Raw genomic sequence first — 22241 nt, 5'->3', positions numbered from 1 at the left:
AACATATTTCTATATATTGATTTTGTACCCTGCAACTTTACTCAATCTGTTTATTAGTTCTAACAGTTTTTTAATGAAGTCTTTAGGAGTTTCTATATATATAATTATGAAATATGCAAATAATGATAGTTTTACTTCTTTCTTTCCAATTTGGATGCTTACCCCCCTGTCATCCCCCCCCCCCCCGCCACTCCCTCACCCCACCCCCCGCCTAACTACTCTGGCTAGGATTTCCAATACTATGTTGAATAAAAGTGGTGAGAATGGGCATCCTTGTCTTCTTCCTGATCTTAAGGGAAAAGCTTTCAGCTTTTCTGTCTTGAGTCTAATGTTAGGTGTGGGCTTGTCATATATGGCCTTTTTATGCTGAAGTACATTCCATCCATACTCACTTCATTGAGAGTTTTTATCATAAATAGGTGTTGAATTTTGTCAAATGCATTTTCTGCATCTATTGAAATGATCATACAATTTTTATCCTTCATTTTGTTAATGTGGTTTATCACACTGATTGATTTCAGATTTTGAATCATTCTTGCATTGCTGGAATAAATTCCCCTTGATCATGGTATATGATTCTTTTGATGTATTGTTGAATTTGGTTTGCTAATATTTTGTTGAAGAATTTTACATCTGTATTCATTGGGGATATTGGTCTGTAACTTTCTTTCTTTGTGTTCTGTCCCTTTCTGGTTTGGTTATTAGGTAATATCCTCAAAAAATGAGTTTGGGAAGTGTTCCCTCTTTTTCAGTTTTTTGGATAAGTTTGAAAAGGGTAGTATTATTAAATCTTATTCAAATGTTTGGTAGAATTTACCAGTGAAGCCATCTGATCTTGGATTTTTGTTTCTTGGAAGTTTTTTGATTACTGATTCAATGTCCTTACCAATAATTGATCCAGTCGTATTTTCTATTTCTTCATTATTCAGTCTTGGAAGATTGCATGTTTCTAGGAATTTACCCATTTCTTCTATGTTGTCCAATTTTTTGGCATGTAATTACCTTTTAAAAAATTTTTTTTAGAATTTTTTATTTTAGAGAGAGAGAGAAAGAGCAAGAGAGAGAGTGAATGGGGGAGGGAGCAGAGGGAGAGAGAGAAAATCCCAAGCAAACCATGCTCAGCATGGAGTCTGATACGGAGCTGAATCCCTGGGATCATGACCTGAGCTGAAACCAAGAATCAGATGCTCAACTGATGGAGCCGCCCAGGCACCCTGGCATGTAATTATCTTTTATAATTCTTTTGTATTTCTTTGGTATCAGCTGTGATTTCTCCTCTTTTATTTCTGGTTTAATTTATTTGAGCCCTCTTTTTCTCCTCGTCTGTTGTCTAGTTAAAGGTTTGTCAATTTTGTTTATCTTTTCAAAAAAACAGCTCACTGAAACTGAGGTCTCTTCTATTGTCTTTTTAGTCTCTATTTCATTTATGTCCTCTCTTATCTTTATTATTTCCTTCCTTCTACTAACTTCGGAGTTTGTTTGTTCTTTTTCTGGTTCTTTTGGGTATACAGGTATATTGTTTACTTAAATTTTTTCTTGCATCTTGGAGTAGACCTGTACTGCTATAAACTTCCCTCTTAGAACTGGTTTTGCTGCATCCATAGATTTTGGTATGTTTATTTCCATTTTCATTTGCCTAAAGTCAGTTTTTAATTTCTCTTTTTCTTTCTTCATTGACCCATTGATTGCTCAGTAGCATGTTGTTTGATCTCCACATATTTGTGATTTTCCCAGTTTTCTTGTAATTGATATCTAGCTCCATACTATTGTGGTTGGAAAAGATGGTTGATATAATTTCAGACTTCTTAAGTTTATTGAGAGTTGTTTTGTGGTCTGGCACATGATCTATCCTGGAGAATATTCCCTGTGCATTTGAGAAGAATGTGTATTCTGCTACTTTAGGATGGAGTATTGTATGTATGTCTATTAAGTTCATCTGATCTGTTGTGTCAGTTGAGGTTAGTGTTTCCTTATTGATTTTCTGTCTGGATGATCTATCCATTGATGTAACTGGGGTATTAAAGTCTCCTACTAGTATTATGTTGCTTTCAGTTTCTCCCTTTAAATCTGTTAATATTTGCTTTAGGTACTTCTGTGTTGAGTACATAAATATTTATCAATGTTATGGCTTCTTGAATTGGCCCCTCCATTATTATGTAATGTCCATTTTTGTTTTTTGTTACAATCTTTGTTTTAAAGTCTGTTTTATCCAATGTAAGTGTAGTTACCTCAGCTTTCTTTTGGCTCTGTTTACATGAAACATCTTTTTCCATCCCTTCACTTTCGGTCTGTGTGTTCCCTTACATCTAAGGTGAGTCTCTTGCAGACAACATATATAGGTCTTGTGTTTTGTTTCTTGTTTTTAACCATTCAGCCACTCTATGTCTTTTGATTGGAGAATTTAGTTCATTACATTTAAAGTAATTACTGATAGATGTGTACTTATTGCCATTTTGTTTATTGTTTTCTGACTGTTTTGTAGTTCCTCTCTGTTCTTTTCTTCTTTGCTTGCCTTCCTCCCTTTGTGGTTGAATGCTTTCTGTAGTGTGATACTTAGATTCCTTTTTCATGATCTTTTGTGTATCTACTACAGGTTTTCACTTTGTGGTTACAATAAAGCTCGTATATAGTAGCCTATACATATAACAATGTGTCTTATGTTGATAGCAAGTTAAGTTTGAAGGCATTCTCAAACGCATTTTTACACCCCCCTCCAAACATTTTACATTTTGATGTCACATTTTACATCTTTTATCTTATGTATGCTTTAACTAATTATTGTGGTTATGGTTATTTTACTACTTTTGTTTTTCAACCTTTATACTGCCTTTATAAGTGATTAATTCTCTTCCTTTGCTATATATTTCAGTGAGTTTTTTCTGTTGTATGGTTTCTTATTACTAATTAGTGCCCTTACTTTTCAGCTTGCAGAGCCAGTTTATTGGTAATAAACTCTTTTAGCTTTTGCTTGTCTGGTAAATTCTTTATCTCTCCTTCAATTCTGAATGATACCCTTGCCAGATAGAGTATTCTTGCTTAGAAGTTTTCCTTTTAGCATCTTAAGTATATCATAGCATTCCTTCTGATTGGCAAAGTTTCTCCTGAAAAATCTACTGATTATCTTATGGGGGTTCCCTTTTGTATAACAAGTTGTTTTTCTCTTGCTACTTTTCAGATTCTCTCTGCATTAGAGGCATTTTCAGCCATTATTTCCTCAAATAGTTTTCAGCCCCTTTCTCTCTCTTGTCTCCTTCTGGGATCCCCTAAAATGCACATGTTCTTTTTGCTTGATGTTGTCTTACAGGTCCCTTAAGCTATCTTCACTTTTTAAAATTTTGTTTTCTTTTTGCTGCTCTGTTTGAGTGAGTCCCACTACCCTGTCTTCCAAATCACTGATTCTTCTGCTTCATCTAGTCTGCTGTGGAACCCCTCTAATGTATTTTCAGGTATCGTATTCAGTTATTGTTCAGCCATTGTATTCTTCAGCTCTGTGACTACTGTTTGGTATTTTCTGTCTTTTATTGAGATTTTCTCAATGTTCATCCATTTTCCTAAATTTAGTGAGCAACTTTTGACCACTACTTTGAACTCTTTATCAGGTAAATTATCTCCATTTCATTAGTTGTTTTTTTTGTTTTTTTTTTTTTTCTGGAATTTTATCTTGTCCTTTCATTTGGAACATATTCCTCTGTTTCTTCATTTTGTGTGACTCTGTGTTTGTTTCTGTGTTAGGCAAAACAACTGTCTCTCCTGGTCTTGAAGGGTGTCCCTTGTGTGGGCAATGAACCTTGTCATTTAACCTTGCCCTAGTTCTTAATCGTCTCTCATGGTGCCTGTCCATTCATTTCAGCTCCGTGGGGTTCAGAAATGCAATCCCCCCTGGTTACTGGAGCCAAGTACTCAGTGGGTATCCCCTGTGTGGGCTGTCTACACCTACTGGCTTTGGGGAGCTGGGAGGGAAGCTGGGAGTGGGACAGGGCTGCAAAAGCAATAAGAGGGCTTAGGGTGTTCACCTACTGCCTCTGGCCAGTAGCAGTAGCAGTGTCAGGGAATAGGGCACCCACCTCTGCCTCCGGGGTGGGGGTGGGAGTTGGCCCCAGCAAATTAAAGTGAGAGTGCAAACATGGCACCCACCAGAAAGAGTCCCAACAGGCTTTTGCCCTGTGGCAGATGCTTTGAGATTATTAATACATGAATTTCTTCACATATGATCTAGGGTCTTAACAAACTGCTGTTTTTGTGCTGGATCCCAGGGCAAGTGAGTCTGCACACAACCCTTTTAAGAGCACAATGTCTGCTCCCTACAGCCTGATGATTTTTCTGGATGTAAGTCTTGTTGGCTCAACAAGCCAGATATCTTGGGAGCTTGTCTCTCCAGTGCAGGTCCCAAGGAGTTGGGTGCCTGACATGAGGCAAAAACCCCTCACTCCTCAGGGAGGATTTCCATATTTGTGAGACGCCTCCCAATGGTTGTTACACTTGGGGGTGGGATTTTTGGCGAGATCTCTGCTTCTCCTACCCATCTCACTGTGGCCCTTTTATCCTTTGTTGTGGACTGGTTGTTCAGTTCTCTTGTTTTTTTCCGGAGGGAATTGTTTTCTTACGTAGATTTGTTGTGTCTGTGGGAGGAAGTGAGTTCAGGATCTCCCTGTGCCACCATCTTGAACTGCTGATTTCTCCATAGCTCTTTAGAAGAAGATAGAAGATTTGACCTTCTTTGTGGAGCAGAGTTACAAGTGCTTTTTGTTTTATTTTGTTTACATGGTCTTTTAATATGGATTCCTGGTTTGGCAGAATGTTAACTGGAAACAATTTCAAACTTCTGTAACTTAGATTTGTTGAGCCTGAGGTTGGTATTTCTTCACAAATACTGATGACTTTTTCCTTTCTTAAAATAATAGAAGCTTAAAAAAATAAAAAGAAAGAATTGTGTAAAGAGAGAAGTGTATTTTGTTTGGCCTCGCTAAAATACCACTTGGCTCCAACCAGCCCGTATTTCCTGACTCGACCATGCCCTGAAGCAGTGAAAGGGAAGAAGTTTTTCAAATGAGATTTGAGTTTGTGTATTTGCATTCCTTTCAGTTTTTGACTGTGTTGTTAGTCTTAGTTGGTCCAGCACTGTGAAGCTTGAGTCAATTTCCTTAATAAAACTTAACAGTAGGGAATCCATGTTGTTCAAAATCTGCTTTTCTATGGCTAATCTGAAAAAGACTCATTTTTTGATACAGTTGTTTTTTTCACGTAGTCCACATTCTCAGCATGCCGTTTATCCACATAGAATTTATGATACATGTTAAATGCTTTCATAAATAAAGGCAGGTGATTCAAGAACAGTGACATAAAAAGTGACCCAAATTAAAAAAAAAAAAAAAGTACTAGGTCAACTTCATTACTGGCTTGAACTACTTAGGATATCCTGTGGGAAAGTGATCCACTTTTCTGACATAATTGATTTGTGTGTCACAAATAGAAATGGGAAACCTAAAATCGGCCCAGGAAGTTTTCTGTGCTTTTCTCTCTATTTTAAAGTAGAATACATTTTTCACAGCTCAACTGTTACCCGAGTGAGTGGTTACCTTTCTGTGGAAATAGCAAAGCACGAAGGAAACCTGTCCATGGTCACACAGTGGGTGGGCAGAGTCAAAATGCATGCCAAGTAATTGTGTCTTTGTGCTGCATTCCGTTAGTGCTCTACCAATGTGATTTTGATAGAGGTCTTAATCAAGATCTTTCTCCCCAAGTACTTGGCAGAGTTAAAAAAGCATGTGTAAACAATATGCACATTTGATTTGACTCTGAAACTGACCTTTTTGTGTGATACAAATAGCACCTATTCCCCACCCACAGCCGTACCTCCCACTGGTTAGTGATGCAAACTATGGAAATTGTGTACCTTTTGCTGTCTGGCGTTAGTAGCCTTTTTAGCGTTGAAACAGTGTTGAGGCCCAGCACTGTGAATGGCTATTATTGCCAGTCTAATTCAGTAAATGCTTGAATGCTTTCTAACATCACGTACGATGTGAGGTGTGAGGGGAGTGGGAGGAACATGAAAAGGAAAAGATAGGGAGCAGAAAGCAGAATGGAAACAAAAAGATATATGAAAAGGAGACAGAGGGGAAGGAGGTACTGCTCATTGGGCTTTAGCGTCAGACAGAAAGGTGGTAAGTTCAAGTCCCAGCTTTACAGGTTCCCAACTATACATTTTACTTAAGTCAGGAACTATTATCCAACTATATTGAAGCTGAACAACAATGAGATATCATTATTTATCAAATAATGGAAATCTTTATTTATAATAGTGGTTGCTGGCTTATGTGTCCTTCTGTGTTTTTAATTTTAGAAAGACCATGTTTCCTTTGCATTGCAGAGGAGACCTCAGTGGATCAATTAGGATTTGGTTCAGCTGCATTGTGACAGAGACCCATACAAAGTTTAATATACAGGATTTTATTCACTCAATAAAGGAGCTCAGAGGCAGGCAGTCTGGGGCTTTTAAGGTGATTCCTCAAGTTGTGAGAGCCCTGGCCCCTTCCATTTTCTGCTCAGCCATCTTTCTTTCATCTTTATGGCTCAGTGTGGCTGCTGGAGCATCCTTATCTCAGGGAACAGAAAAGATGAAGGACAAAAGGAGGGCTTGACTTTGTAAAAATCTTCTTGTGAGGAGGTTTCCCAGGAGTATCATGTGACACTCTGTTTACATCTCATTGACCAGAACTTAGTCTGGGCCACACATATCTACAAGGAACTCAGGAAATGTAGTTTCACTGGTTCTCCATTTTTTTGAGCTTTGTTTGTGGAATATAGCAAGAAGCATTGTGATCCTGGGAAAAATGTCTTAGAAGTTAAAACTTATTATTAGTACTAATAATAGTGACATTTAAGAAGCTATAGGCACTACATTAAAAAAATTTATGAGAACCATCTCATTTAACCGTCCTTTGATGTAGGTGTTACTATCCCCATTTTACAGAAGAAATTGTGGTTTAAAAAAGTTAAGTAAGTAGTTTGTCCAAGGTTACATTGCTAGTAAGTAGTGGAGCTAGCTCTCAGAACCAGGCTTGTCTTTTTCTAGATCCCAATAATCTGATTATTATTTTGCCTCCCATGTCTCGAGTCTTACCTTGGTAGTTTATTCATATCTACAATGGGATGTTTTAAAAACTCCTATTCTGTGGTTTTATATTCTTTAGCTCTCCACGTTTTTCACCTAACACACACACACACACACACACACACACACACACACACACCCCTCATTGGTTTTTTAAGATCTTTAAGTATTTCTATGCTTATGTAAAAGAATGTGACTTTTATTACTCGATTAGTTCATTGTGAGTTGTCTCTGTACTTTGGTCAAGATACTAGCATATTAGAATTTTTGACAATTTATTATTTTCTAAGCCTCCAACTTTCCCCCAGATGCAGTCCCAAAAGCTACGGGAGATAACAGAATGAGTAAGAAAGAGTCCTTATCCTCAAGGCATTTACAGTATAATTCTTTAGAGAATTGGTTTTAGACAAGCCTCTTAACATCAAATTACACTGTGACACTACATGTAAATCACAGCTGACCTAGATGTGCACACCCATTTATCCTTATAATTATAAGTGCATCATTGTTACCTCTAAATGGCTACCCATCCCTCCAAAACATTCCAAAGAAATTAGGTAGAGTAAATAGGCAATTCTATTTTAGTACTCTTTGTATTTTTCCCTTAAAAAACATGGCTTATATTATTGTTTTAGTAATAAAAACTTTAATAAAGATACATGGCTGATTATAGTATCTATTACTTTGAAATACCCATTTGTAAAAATAATTTAATTTCTATTTTATGACACTTTGAATAGTGGCAGAAATGATGTACAAGTATATTAGAAGCCCAAATCAAATGGGGACCAGTATGACATTTGGGACCAGAACCTGCCAATATAAGCTTATATAGAATTTATCATTGGTGTATTATTTTTTTACAAGATCAGAGAAGATAGGTGTTCCACCTGACATGTTAGGAAAAAGAAAGCATTACCTGGGGATGTGAGGCTGATGACATCATCTCCTACAAGACTTCCATTTAATTCAGTCTTTGTACCTGGAAATCGGCTATGAAAAGAAGGGACTGGCGAAGATTCTCATTCTGTATATTTCTCTGCTTTGTTTTCTGGTGCATCTACTGCTTACAGTTATTTCATTACAAAAAAATAATTTTTTTTCCTATTTGTGGACTACATTGTTTCGCTGGTTTCCTGATTATGTGTATACAGAAACGTTTTATTTCATAATGGGAAGGTGATTGATTTTTTTATAGATATAAATATATCATCTAAACCTGGTATTTGCCTAGGTGTATTCATTCCTAGTCTTTAAGGTACTTTTTAAACTGAGCTCCATCAGTTTAAGAAGTCCGTTCTTTTTTGCTTAGGTTATTTGGCATATATCATGTGCCCTGACACTTGACTTACAGGTTAAGTGTCTCCTGACTCTCCTAATCATCTCTCTTATCTTGATGACTTAATTAACTTTATCTGATCATGGAAAACTTACATTTTCTAATTGTCCTGGAGATAATGGGCTTTGTTACTACCTAGAGTGAATTTTACTTTGAAGACTTATACCATTTGGCTCTTAATGATAAAGATAAATAGCACTGGCTTAGAGCTTCAGAATTAAACAAGCACAAAGAAACAGTTTGTACTCATTCATGATTTCATGTCATCAGGGATTCTGCAGTAAACACAGTAGAACATGATTCCTCCCTCCTTTCATGTTGTGGGGAAAGAAATGTTTGTTATGAATGAAGCAGACATGTTTTTATTTATTTTTTTTTCAACGTTTATTATTTATTTTTGGGACAGAGAGAGACAGAGCATGAACGGGGGAGGGGCAGAGAGAGAGGGAGACACAGAATCGGAAACAGGCTCCAGGCTCTGAGCCATCAGCCCAGAGCCCGACGCGGGGCTCGAACTCATGGACCGCGAGATCGTGACCTGGCTGAAGTCGGACGCTTAACCGACTGCGCCACCCAGGCGCCCCGAAGCAGACATGTTTTTATACGAAATCTACAGCTCAGAGAAATTAAGTGACTTGCCCAAAGTTATTGTAGGTGATAGAATTTGTATGGATGTATGTGATCAATGATTAAACTGGGAAGGTAGATGGGAAGGAGATTTTAAAATCTTGGAAAACCTCCAAAGAGTTGGAATGTGTTTTTTTAGATAAACACTGGGTATCCAGTGGAAGCTTTGGACTGGAGCAGTGATGTAATCAAAGCAGTCAGAAAGAATATTCTGCTACTGAGGTGCCAGCTAAAGGAATACAGTTGTAGAGGTGTGGAACAAGAGAAAACCCTGAAATAACGGGCTGGTCATCAGGCTGGGATGAAAAAGTACAGAGGGCACTACCCTGGGAAAGTGGAGAGACTGGGGGCTGACAGCATGGGAGAGGAAAAGGAGCAGTCAATGATGGTGAAGTTTTAGGTGATAAAAACTTCACAATAACCACGGATAGCAGTAAGAGCTTAATGAGAAGCCCAAATACCCTTTCATAGGGCTCCTTTCTCAGATCCTAGCTTTGATGACTGTTCCTTAGAGTATTTCCTAAAACCAGGAATGACGTTCCCCAAAGATTAAAATTAAAAGGAAATGGAGCTAAGATCGTTACTCAAAAGTCAAAATTGGGACTTTTCCTGAATGTATCAAATGATAGGGCAGCCAGGACAAGTGTGTGGCACGAATGGACTACTGATTGAGGGAATTGTTTCCTAGGCATTTTTTGTCGACCACAACTCCCGCACCACCACTTTCATCGACCCCCGGCTCCCGCTGCAGAGCAGTAGACCCACGAGCGCCCTGGTTCATCGGCAGCACCTGACCAGGCAACGCAGCCACAGTGCAGGCGAGGTGAGTCACGCGCCTTGGGGATGGGCCTGCGGGTTCATGGGAGCTGCAGGGATGTGGTGGTTTGTGAAATCTCTCTTATCGTTTTGTTTTTCCAGTTTGATTTAGAGATTATCATTTGGAGACTGAAAAGTGCTGGAATGCTGGCAGGGCTTCTCTGAAAATACCCAAAGCCTAATTTACACATTTTAAGAGCTAGATATTTGAAGAAAGATGGAAGAAATTAGAGAATTTTTTATATTCAGAAGACGGTGAGAGAGAATTCTCCATGTAGTGAAATGTTCAAGAGAGGATGGTGGTAAACCCTTTTGCCCACCTAAGGACAGCTGCAGAGGAAACAATAGGGCTAAAATTCAGTGACGTATGGGAGGTTTTTTAAGTGAGGGTTGCTGGATTGGATTAAAGTCTTTAGCCAATGCTATGGGTTGTGGTGTCCTCACTAATAGTCTTTAAAATCATGATATATTGGGGCACCTAGGTGGTTCAGTCGGTTAAGCATCTGACTCTTGATTTTGACTCAGGTCATGATCTCACAGTTCAGAGGTTCAAGCCCTGCATCAGGCTCTGTGCTCACAGTGCAGAGTCTGCTTGGGATTCTCTCTCTCTCCCTCTCTCTCTCTGCCCCTCCTGCTTTCTCTCTCTCTCTCTCTCTCTCTCTCTCTCTCTCTCTCTCTTAATCTCTCTCCCTCTCAAAATAGATAAGCTTAATAAAATAAATAAAAATCACAATATATCTGAGCATTGATTCATGTACTCTCAGGAAGAGAAAATAGGCAGAATTAAGAATTCCTAAATTACTAAATTACTTGCTCTACTTTACTGGTTTGCAGTGACCTGTGGTAACCACATGGGGGCTCTCTAATAGCCTAACCCACCCCCCACCACCTCCACCAAGACAAAGGAAATAGTCTCTTCCTGTTTCCCTTTTTCTTTAGCAGCTTAAATAAAAGGAATGCTTTAGGTCAACTTTGTTTCTCTTTAATACTGGCTTAGTGTTGAATGTATGTCATCACTTGGTAAACATTGTTTCGAAAGATTTGCTTAGGCAAAAAGAATTAAGATTCTTCTCCTGCGTTCCTTTCTAGGTCTATGTGCATATTCTATTTTCAGTGTTACATTATAGGTCAAAGAGTTTTGTAGACTCTGTTATAAGGAAAATTACGAATGCGATAAATAACTGGATTTGATTCATCAAAATTCTACTCTTGGAATTTCCCCTCGTGATTTACAGACTTGTGGGTTTGCTGGTTGTATGTGCAGAATATACTTGAGAAGCTCGTATAAAAATGATATATAAATCTATTACAAGATGAGGTATGCACAAAAATATTTATGTTTTATGAGTAACTAATAAATCTTTACTTTGCTGCCATGGAAACCATTAGTGGTGACCTGGATGATGCCAACAGCATTCATCCTAAAAGCAGAAAACACACCTCTCACCTTTGGACTTCGTGTGTGATGTGTATCATAATTAGGGCCCTGCCTGACTTTATCAAAGGCCAGTGCACTTTAGCCGCTTGTATTTTTTTTTAGCCACTTGTCTTATCTTGACTTCACCGTATGAGCCGGCTGCTTGGTCTGGTCAGGTCTGCATCAGATTAATAGCTGTGCTCCTTTTGCTTTCAGTTCTTCTGCCTCAGAACTTGAGTTATTTCCATGGTCTAGTAGCAGCCTGTTGTGGGAGAGGGATCCTAAGGCACACATTCAAATGCAAGTGAAGTTATCTTCTCCTGTTGATGGAGACTGAGTGGTAGAACAGAGCTAACTAACCCCATAAAGCCTCAGCAGTCAGCCCCAGCCTTGTCAGACCATTTATGGGAAGGTGTTTTCTGGCACAACTGTTGGAAGCCCGCACACCCCGCCGTGCTACACACATTTATCTGGCCTTGCCCACCATCTAAAGGTCTCCTTCGAGGAAGGAGAAGACATTTGGCTGTTCTGGGAAATAATGTTGAAGAGAAGACATTTGGCTGTTCTGGGAAATAATGACACATGACCACGTCCTGACAGGAGGCAAAGTATATGTCCGTGTATTGAATGATAAGTTCTGTGACTGGCAAACAAGGTGTAGTTAATGATCGAACCTCCTCTGAGAGTGGCTGACTTCGTTCTTCAAAGCCAATAATTCAAGAGACGCACAGCGAGCAACTTCGATTATACACATGAGCCTTTCCATCTACTCTCTTATAGTCATTTAGCAAACGTTACAGGTAGTAGAAATTTTGCTGTATCTTCCATCCAACAAACTAATTCTTACCAAACACGTGCAGTGTAGAAACACGGTGGTTGGGGTGAAGGATGCCAATAACGTATGTTCCTTGTTCTTATTAAGGAGAAAATGTGTGAAACAAACCATAATACAAATGAGCAAAAATATGAATGAGGGGCGCCTGGGTGGTTCAGTCGGTTAAGCATCTGACTTTTGCTCAGGTCATGATCTTGGGGTTCATAGTTCGAGCCCCGTGTTGGGCTTTGTGCTTACAGCTTGGAGCCTGGAGCCTGTTTCCGATTCTGTGTCTTCCCCTGTCTCTGCCCCTCCCCTACTCACACTCTGTCTCTCTCTCTCTCAAGAAGAAATAATAAGACTTAAACATTTTTTTGAAAAAAATACGAATGAAATGCTTTATAAAATGTTAATGATGGTGGCTGCTTAAGAAATGTCTACCAAGTACTTTGGGAGGTCAGAGAAGGGTGCACTCAGAGTCAGCTTGAGGGGCAGCTGAGTGGCTCAGTTGGTTAAGCGTCCGACTTCAGCTCAGGTCATGATCTCACAGCCCCGCGTCGGGCTCTGTGCTGACAGCTCAGAGACGGGAGCCTGCTTTGGATTCTGTGTCTCCCTTTCTCTCTGCCCCTGCCTCGCTCGCACTCTGTCTCTGTCTCTCAAAAATGAGTAAATGTTAAAAAAAAATTTTTTTTAATAAAGTCAGCTCAAAGGGAAGGCAAGGTTTCATTGGGGAGGGGGGTTGCTTTCTTGAAGGATAAGCAAGCAGTGTACGGTGAGAATGGCAGTTTTAGTTTTAGGGCCTTTAGAAAAACCCCTCCCCAAGCACCTAACACATACGATGTGATAAAATGGCCGTGAAGGTTTCGATGGGTGGGAATAGAAGCTCTGTTTTATTTTCTTCTTTTTTTTTTAAATGTTTATTTAGCCGGGGGGGGGGGGGGCGGAGAGAGCACGCGAGTGTGCCTGCAGATGAGCAGGGGAGGAGCAGAGGGAGAGGGAGAGAGAATCCCAAGCAGGCCCCAAGCTGTCAGCATAGAGCCCTATGCGGGGTTTGATCTCACGAGAACCATGAGATTGTGACTGGAACCAAAACCAAGAGTCAGACACTCAGCCGACTGAGCCATCCAGGTGCCCCTAGAAGCTCTGCTTGAAAAGTACCAATTTGTAAATCCAATATGTTATTTGGCCTTTTGTTCTCTTTCTCTCTAATACTTCTGTTCTACTATCATCTTAAAAGACTTGTGTAATACGGGCAAGGAGGGGATGCTAAAACAGAAGCTAAAGCAGTGTTAGAGTTTACTGATAAGACTATTAGTGGGCATTTTTGTTTACCTACTTGTATGTATGAGTTTCTAAATCTATAATAGGTACAATAAATAATTTCGGTTAGGGCAGCCCTACGGTAGCTCTTCCACAGCTGCTGCGATTAGCTGCCTGGTGTGGGAGGTTCAAACCAGAAAGAGCTGTTGTACCGGGTGCTCTAACAGGCATGTAAAATTGCTCCTGAGGAGATACCACACCAACCCTGAAGCCCACACGAAGCCGGCTGCTCTTCAGGCTCTGCTGAGGCAGAGAATTCTCCGACCTGCCTTAGCCAAAAGAAGGTATAACCTGGCACTCGTGCCCTCCAGGTTTTCTCTCCAATGTATTGTTCCAGGTTTTTGTTTTGTCAAACCAGAGGTTATTCCCGATGAACAGGTCTGCTGCTGTTCGGCTTCTACAGCCCCAGTAATTGTACTCATATGGAACTACCTCGATACCATGTGGTAAATAGTCACTGCCCGGCCCCTCTCGAGGGTACGGATGCCTGAACCCTTCCCCTCGATTCGGCAACTAAAGCAGAGCTTGTGAGAACCCTGTGTCAGCTCCTCACCTGGCATCTGTTCCCATCAGTTGGTACTTAGTAGTCGTCAAGTATTTTGAACAACTAGGCTTGGTGTGCTGATTTAAACCAGTCTCGATCTCGGTGCAGAACATAAACGATGCTTTTGTTTGCAGGTAGGAGAAGATTCTCGACACACAGGACCACCAGTGCTTCCCAGGCCATCGAGTACATTCAATACAGTCAGTAGGCCACAGTACCAGGACATGGTTCCAGTGGGTATGTCATCCCATTCCAGAAACCTTTATCTTTGCTTTTCCTATCAGTGTGAATCATGCATCCTGTGCTGATACTTCTCTATTGGCAGCCTGCTACTTTTGCCCTGTACTGAGAAAGGTGCATTATCCCTAAGAGACCAATTTGAATCGCAAAACACTTCTGTCATACAAAATCCTATAGAATGAGATTTTTTATCTTGCTGTACGTTTTCTGAGCAGAGCTATTATATTAGATTGTTGAAGTTACTCTTAAGGCAAATATATTATGTGGTCATTTCACATTAAGCATTGGACAAGCATATATATTAGTATATATATAATGCTCAGGACAGAATTTTTTAAAATTTTTTAATGTTTATTTAGTTTTGAGAGAGACAGAGAGAGAGAGAGAGGGAGAATGAGAGCATGAATGGGGGAGGGGCAGAGAGACAGGGAGACACAGAATCGGAAGCAGGCTCCAGGCTCTGAGCTGTCAGCACAGAGCCTGACATGGGGCTCGAACCCATGAACTGTAAGATCATGACCTGAGCTGAAGTTGGACGCTTAACCGACTGAGCCATCCAGGCGCTCTGATACAGAATTTAAATGGTGTGTGAGCCTACGGTAGCCTCAGAATAGGAAAGCAATTATGCCACATTCTTAAGGTTTTGGTAGAGAGCTATGTAGTTGTAGCAAATAACAAGGCAGCAAGAGCCTCCAAAATTATAAAATACAAATAAGTGAATGGGGCAAAGAGGCCTAACCAACAACTTGAATTATTATTCACATGATGAGGTTGACGTAGATCGGTTTTCACACCTGGACCCCTAAGGCAGGTGGAGTAGACAGGTAGGTGGTAGGAGGCCATGTCAGCTCCCTGCTTCATCTTAAATTTGAGTAGTTCTCCATTTGTCTGTTTTTACCTTAAAATTTTTACTTCTTTAAGAAAAACTTTAATGTGAAATATAAAGTAATGCCTGTGGCATTACTTAGCTAAAGAAATTTGACAAACACTGGACAGGAAGAAATCTTGGATCAAAGTCTAAGAGTCTGTGTATTATTATGCTGTTATTAATAGGATACTAAATGCTGCATAGAGAATTTTAAAGTCTTATGAAATTATTGTTAAAAAAGTTATATAGTCTCTGATCTTGAATGGAGTGTAAAACCCAGTGACAAAATTTCAGCTATCAAAGTGTTTTCTCAAACAAACCATAAAAAGTGTTTTCATTATTTTTGTATGAGGAAATGTGCAGTTAGGTACACTTCAAGTTTGACAATGGGATTCCATGTTAGCAGGTAGTATTTTTTAAACTTTATTCACATTTAACTAAAATATGTATGCACAGGTGGCCTGATGCATAAAATGTGAACTAGCAAATGTTTAGAGCATTATATTTCTTTTGTTTGATCATTTGTGAGTTTAAGTAAGGCATGTTTCTTGATCATATTTATGAACTGAATCAGAGTCACTGATGTTTGGGAATTCAGATATTCAGTTCTGTGATTTAAATATGTCCATATTTCTGATTAGAAATAGATATAATCAAGATAAATAATCTTAAGTAAACAAATTAGTTTTCTTGACAAAAGAGGTATTAATTATTAGAGCCCTTAATAAATTTTAATTAACTATTTTTAAATTTCTATAGACATTAGCCAGTCTTGACAGAGATGAATTTTTCTTTCAATTCTATGTACATAGTTGATGATTCCATTTGTGTTGTAGCTGTTGGTATAGTTGGTTTGGTAAAAAGCTAAGTGTGGCTTAATGGCATTTATTTCCACAGAGAATTTGGGAATGGTTTGTCTTCTACCTTTTGGTAGTAACTGTTGCTGACAACTGTTTTTCTTTTTTTTTTAATTGAAGTACAGTTGACATACAATGTTATATTAGCTTCTAATGTATAGCATGATGATTCCACACTTTGATACGTTACTCAGTGTATATCTGATACAAAATCATTACAGTATTGGTGACTATGTTCCCTGTGAGGTACTTTTCATCCCTGTGACTTACTTATTTTGTAACTGGAACTTTGCCCCTCTTAATGCCTTTCGCCTATTTTGTCTATTCCCTCAGTCCCTGCCCTCTGGGAGCCATCAGTTTGTTCTCTGTATCCATGAGTCTGTTTCTGATTTTGTTGTTCATTTGTTTGTTTTTTAGATATCACGTAAAAATGAAATCACACAGTATTTGTCTTTCTGGGTCTGACTTATTTCACTTAGATAATACGCTCTGGGTCCCTTCATTTTGTTGCAAATGGCAAGATTTCATTCTTTTTAATTGTGAAGTAACTTTCTATTATATAAGTGTATAATATATATATTATACATGTATAAGATATGTATATATGTATATAAGATATGTACCACATCTTCTTAACTCATTCTTCATTCATCTATCGATGGACACTTAGGTTACTTCCCTATCTTGGCTATTGTAAATAATGCTTCAGTGAACAGAGGGATACATATATTTTTTAGAATTAATGTTTTTGTTTTCTTCAGGTAAATATACAGTAGTGGAATTACCAGAGCATATGATATTTCTATTTTTAACTCTTTGAGGATCCTCCCTACTGTTTTTCATAATGGCTGCACCAATTTACATTCCCACCAACAGTAAACAAAGGTTCCCTTTTCTCCACATCCTTGCCAACACTTGTTATTTCTTGTCTTTTTGATACTAGTCATTCTAACAGGATGTGAGATGATATCTCACTGTGGTTTTGATTTGTATTTCCCTGATGATTAATAATTTTGAGCATCTGTTCATGTGTCTGTTGGCTATCTGTATGTCTTCTTGGGAAAAAGAAGACCTATTCGGGTCCTCTGCCCATTTTTTAATGGGATTATTTGTGCTTGTTTGTTGTTTGTTTGCTTTTGGTGTTGAGTTGAATGAGTTCTTTATATATTTTGGATATTAACTTGTTTTTGATATATGATTTGCAAATATCTTCTCCCATTCAGTATACTGCCTTTTCATTTTATTGATGTTCCCTTTGCTATGCAAAAGCTTTTTAGTTTGATGTGGTCTCAATAGTTTATTTCTGTTTTTGTTTTCCTTCCTAAGGAGACATATCAGAAAAATGTTGCTAAGGCCAAGGTCCAAGAGATTACTCTCTAGGTTTTCTTGTAGGAGTTTTATGGTTTAGGTCTTTAATCCATTTTGAGTTCATTTTTATGTATAGCGTAAGAAAGTGGTCCAGTTTCATTCTTTTGCATGTAACTGTCCTGTTTTCATGGCACCATTTATTGAAGAGACTATCTTTTCCTTATTGTATATTCTTGCTTCCTTTATTGTAGATTAATTAGCCATATAAGCATGAATCTATTTCTGGGCTCTCTATTCAGTCCCTTTGATCTGTGTGTCTATTTTTGTGCCAATAGCCTACTGTTTTAACTATTGTAGCTTTGTAGTTGAGTTTGAAGTCTGGGATTGTGATACCACTAGCTTTGTTGTTCTTTCTCAAGATTGCTTTGGCTATTATGGGTCTTTTGTGGTTCCATACAAATTACAAATTTTAAGATTGTTTGTTCTAGTTCTGTAAAAATGTTGTTGGTATTTTGATATGGATTACATTGAATCTGTAGAGTGCTTTGGGGCATATGTACATTTACCAGTGTTAATACTTCCAATCCATGAACATGGTATACCTTTCCATTCATTTGTGTCATCTTTAATTTCTTTTATCAATGTCTTCAGTTTTCAAAGCACTGTTGTATTCGGGCAACTTTTGTTCTGTCTCTTTACCTCTCTGGATGGTTGCTATTTAGTCAGAAGATAGTTTTCCATTTCTAACAATTGCTTATGAGGTTGATTTTGGTAAGCAGTAGCTAAAAACCATCCATATCTAGAATCTTGTTTGTGATCTCATCCTGCAACTTGATAATAAATATGGCTTATGAAATGAGTTTAATTTGTGCTTAAGTCACACCTAATACATCTAAGTCCGATAATCATATAACAGGTAGACACAAATTAGAATTTAAGCATCTGTAGTGGCTTCAAACTATGACTTTGAGTAAAAGGAATATTAACCACAAAAAACAGACTTAAAGTTTGGATTTATGTGCATAAACTTAATAACAGATTTTTAAAGCATCATCATAATTTTTTTATTTTTTCAGCTTACAATGACAAGATTGTTGCATTTCTGCGCCAACCCAACATCTTTGAAATTCTACAGGAGCGCCAACCCGATCTTACCAGGAATCATTCACTCAGGTAACTGTTGTATTAGTATTTGGTTCAAATTCTGTAAGCCCCAACTATTAAATCATCAGTAATACTGATAATCATCTTGGAAATTCACTCTTTCTTTCTGGCAGTCTGAACAAAGGCATCTTGTATACAAAGACTTTATGTCATCAACAACCAGATCATTGTAGTACTGGCTTTTCTCTATTAAGTATAAAGATTGAATAAGATTGACTAAAGAACCTAGAACCCTCTTTAAAAAAGAAATATGAAAAAGAAACAAAAATTCATAACCAAGAATCCATCCTTGATCTGCAGATTATAATGAAAATAATAAGACACTAACCTTTTTGTGTGTAGCTTGAGTAAACAAAAGTAACTTAGAGTTTACTGAATTGAGACTTATAAAATCCTAGGCTTGGTATTCACATTTTTTCATAATAAAATCACAGTGGAACCCAAGGAGGGAATCTGATCCCCTCACTGTCCAGTATTCCCCTGCATGACCTCTCTATTCTAAATAGCTATTCAATGCATCACACTTAAGTCCAGTTTTACTTTCCTGAATACATGCTGTTCCTGTTCCTGGCAAGTTTTTCTCTTGTGTGTTTGACAAGAAAAATCTTTCTCATAAAACTCAATGCAAACTACCTCTTCTTGAAGCCTCTCAGCCCCACTGTGAGCTCTTACTCTCAAGATCTAGACTAGTGTTCCTCAACCTTGGTGTGGTAAGCCTCAGTGGAGATGGGAAAAGATGTGAGTTTCTGCTGAAAATGTGACATAACTCAAAGCTCATTTGGTTTATATGCTACCTTTACTGGTAGAAATATGTTTTTGTCCAGTGGTGCCATCTTGGCCCACAGCCGTGATTCTCCAAAACTACTGTGTTTAGTTGTATCAAGCTTTTTTCATTAGAATCACCTGGGGAGCTTTGTAAAGTACAAAATGCCAGTCCTTCTCTCCCCTAACTCTTCTCCCTTCTCTGAATTTAACCCCCTATCCTCCTACAACTTGTCCAGAAATTTAATTCAGGAGGTCTGTGGGAGAGCTGAAGCATTTAATATCTTAAAACTTCTCCATATGATTCCAGTGGCACATTCAGGTGTAATAACCTCTGTTCTAGACACTAATTTCATAATTAATTATGTAGTGTATCACATTGTCCTTTATACTATTTTGTTTATGTGACTTTCATGCTGTAATTTGACTTTTCAAATCCTTATGCTTTTTTTTTCAACTAGACTATAAGTTTCTTACAAATATGGATCTTCTTCAACTCATTATTTCTCCTCCTTATTGTTTAAATATCAAGAATATTACTTGGCATATAGTGAATGTAGATAGATAGATATATAGATACATAGATAGATAGATACACAGATAGATGGGGATAGAGATTTTCTTGTTGATTTGAAAATAAATTGTCAAATATTCTTCTTATTATGTTCTTAGTCTCTCATATCTTTTGTTGAGGTATCATTGATATACAATATTATATTAGCTTCAGAAATACAAAATAATGATTTAATATTTGTATATATTGTAAAATGATCACCACAGTAAGCCTAGTTAAGGTCCATCAGCACACATTATTATAGATTTTTTTCTTACGATGAGAAGTTTTAAGATCTCCTTTTAACAACTTCCCAATATGCATTATAGTATTATTAACTTTAGTTGCCATGCTGTACATTACATCCCTATAACTTACTTATTTTATAACTGGAAGTTTGTACCTTATGACCCCCTCTGCCCATTTTGCCCACCCCCCCCCCATCTCCTGTCAGTCTCTTACAGCTTTAAAGATGTCATTAGCTTCCAGAGTTTCTAAAGGCTACATGTAATTTCAAGTATGAGTATAAACATCGCTTACAAACAAACAGAAATCCCAGTTTCACATTAGTTAACATCTAACTCAAGTCTCAGTGCTTTTCCCAACCTGACAAGCATGCTGTTCCCAATCACAAGAAAGTCATAAAAATTAGACGAGCTGTCATTTTGCATATTCGTGTACTATAGCATCTACTCAGTAATCCATGGTCCACTGGAGCATCTTGTGTAAGAAGTTTTAGTTAGCAAAATTGCATAAATAAACTCCTCAGTTGTCTAATGAGAGATCTTAGATTCTGGACCACAGCAAAACAAAAAAAACAAATCTCTCCTCTTTTGCTAACCACAAAATAAGGAGAACTCTGTTTTCTTTCTTTCTCACCAGCTCTAGCCCCACTGCACACACATACTTCTAGTCAGTATCTATTCCTGTCAAAGTACCCCCTCCCCCAAAAACAAAAACAAAAACAAAAAAAACCAAGAAAGAGGAAGCCCAAGGTTTCTACTTTTACTCTGCTCTCCACATTATTATTTACAGCAGTTTAACATATCTTTACATTTCCACCATGGGAGATATCAGATGATTTAATCTACCTGAACAGCACATCTAGCAGCATCGTTGTCTCCCGTGATTTGACAGAACCTTAATAGACCCTAACAGAGGGAAAACTGCTGGGCCCCAGTTGGTATCTTTCAGTTTTGTTTTTGTCTTTCTTTCTGCTTTTCAAAGTCTTAAAAGTCTCTAATCTCCTAAAGATCGGCAAGGATTTTTCTTTTTTAGTGACACCCAGGGTCTTCAGCTGAGCCCATTCTTCTAACGTAGCTCTCACAGGGTAATCTAATGGCAAGAAGTTATTTGATAGGTTTTGAGATAAGTTTCCGTTTTATTCCAAATTACTTACAAGTTTCTACTTACGCTTTCTAAAACTATTTACAGAATCTGATCATAAAAAGCTTATGCTGTCATGACAAGTAGAAGGAAGCAGGAACATAAATCAATGAGATAATGCTGTTCCTCTTAGAGTGTGTGTCATGGTGCACTTTTATTTTCTGAAAAGTTTGTGGTAGTTAAGCATCCTGCTTATCACAACAACATAATGGGGAAGTTCGTATATCTAAGAGAACATTCTGCTTTTATAGTGAAAAACTGCATTGTAAGAAGCATTCCCACAAACGCAGGGGTGGGGAAACAGTTGGGGCTCTTTAATCTCGTATTTCAGTGATACCTTTAATAAAAGATTTATGCATGGGATAGAGCCACTGTGTAATTGTGTGTCAAAGGTAACAGTGGGCCTTATATTCATATTCCAAGCGAGGCTTCCCCATACCAGCATCCTTCTGTGTATATGCTTCCTCATCTGTGGCACAGCCGCTTAAAAGAAATATCCCTTCTTATGCTCTCCATGAGTATAATGAGGAAAAGTGCTAGCTGGAGGGAGAGTCAAATGGATACACCTATTTACTTTGTGTTTTTATGTTTGCTCGTGATTCCTCCTAAACCAGAGAATGGCCAGCAGTTTATTTAGTTTGTATCCATGTGTAGTTTCCTCTTCCTTGAGACTGCACTTGCGTATCTGTGACCGTGGAAAGGCTATGGTTTTCTATGCAATGGGATATGGCTTTAGCTTTCAACTGCTGTATTTAAGTCACTGCTCCCTCTAACTTTATCTGTCATGCAAATGCGATGCTACCAACTTTTCCTCTCCCTTTTTTTTTTTTTTTTAATTTCCTCAGAAAAGATTTATTTCCTTGGCTAGAAAACTCAACATCCATAAGTCAGTACCACCTCCTTCAAGTGGGCACTGTCCTCCACAGGTTACTATATCCTACTAGGGGCTCTCATTAGAAGACAGTATTCATGCTAAAAAGCTTTTTATATATGTGACATTAAAATAAAAGTCAAAATAATATGTTCTGATATTTTATTTGGAGACAAATATATTCATTTAAAAAAGAACCTTTTAATGATATTTTATTAGTGAATATACTGATACAAATTCAATA

The 22241-nt window shown here is 38.0% G+C and overlaps 1 protein-coding gene across 6 annotated transcripts in view; it reads left to right on the top strand.

The window, feature by feature from the left end:
• Window positions 1–22241, top strand: part of HECW2 (HECT, C2 and WW domain containing E3 ubiquitin protein ligase 2) — a 375863-nt gene that overhangs the window by 286385 nt on the left and 67237 nt on the right. For all 6 annotated transcript variants that reach the window (XM_045480587.1, XM_045480583.1, XM_045480586.1 and 3 more), the window contains 3 exons: window positions 9766–9900; window positions 14123–14225; window positions 18338–18434. In XM_045480587.1, coding sequence (XP_045336543.1) covers window positions 9766–9900; window positions 14123–14225; window positions 18338–18434 — 335 coding nt within the window. The remainder of the gene's footprint in view (window positions 1–9765; window positions 9901–14122; window positions 14226–18337; window positions 18435–22241) is intronic.

The sequence above is a fragment of the Leopardus geoffroyi genome, chromosome C1, assembly GCF_018350155.1.
Source record: "Leopardus geoffroyi isolate Oge1 chromosome C1, O.geoffroyi_Oge1_pat1.0, whole genome shotgun sequence".
Classification (NCBI taxonomy): Eukaryota; Metazoa; Chordata; class Mammalia; order Carnivora; family Felidae; genus Leopardus; species Leopardus geoffroyi.
Note: the sequence above shows the minus strand (reverse complement) of the source record. Positions and strands in the feature narration are given on the sequence as shown.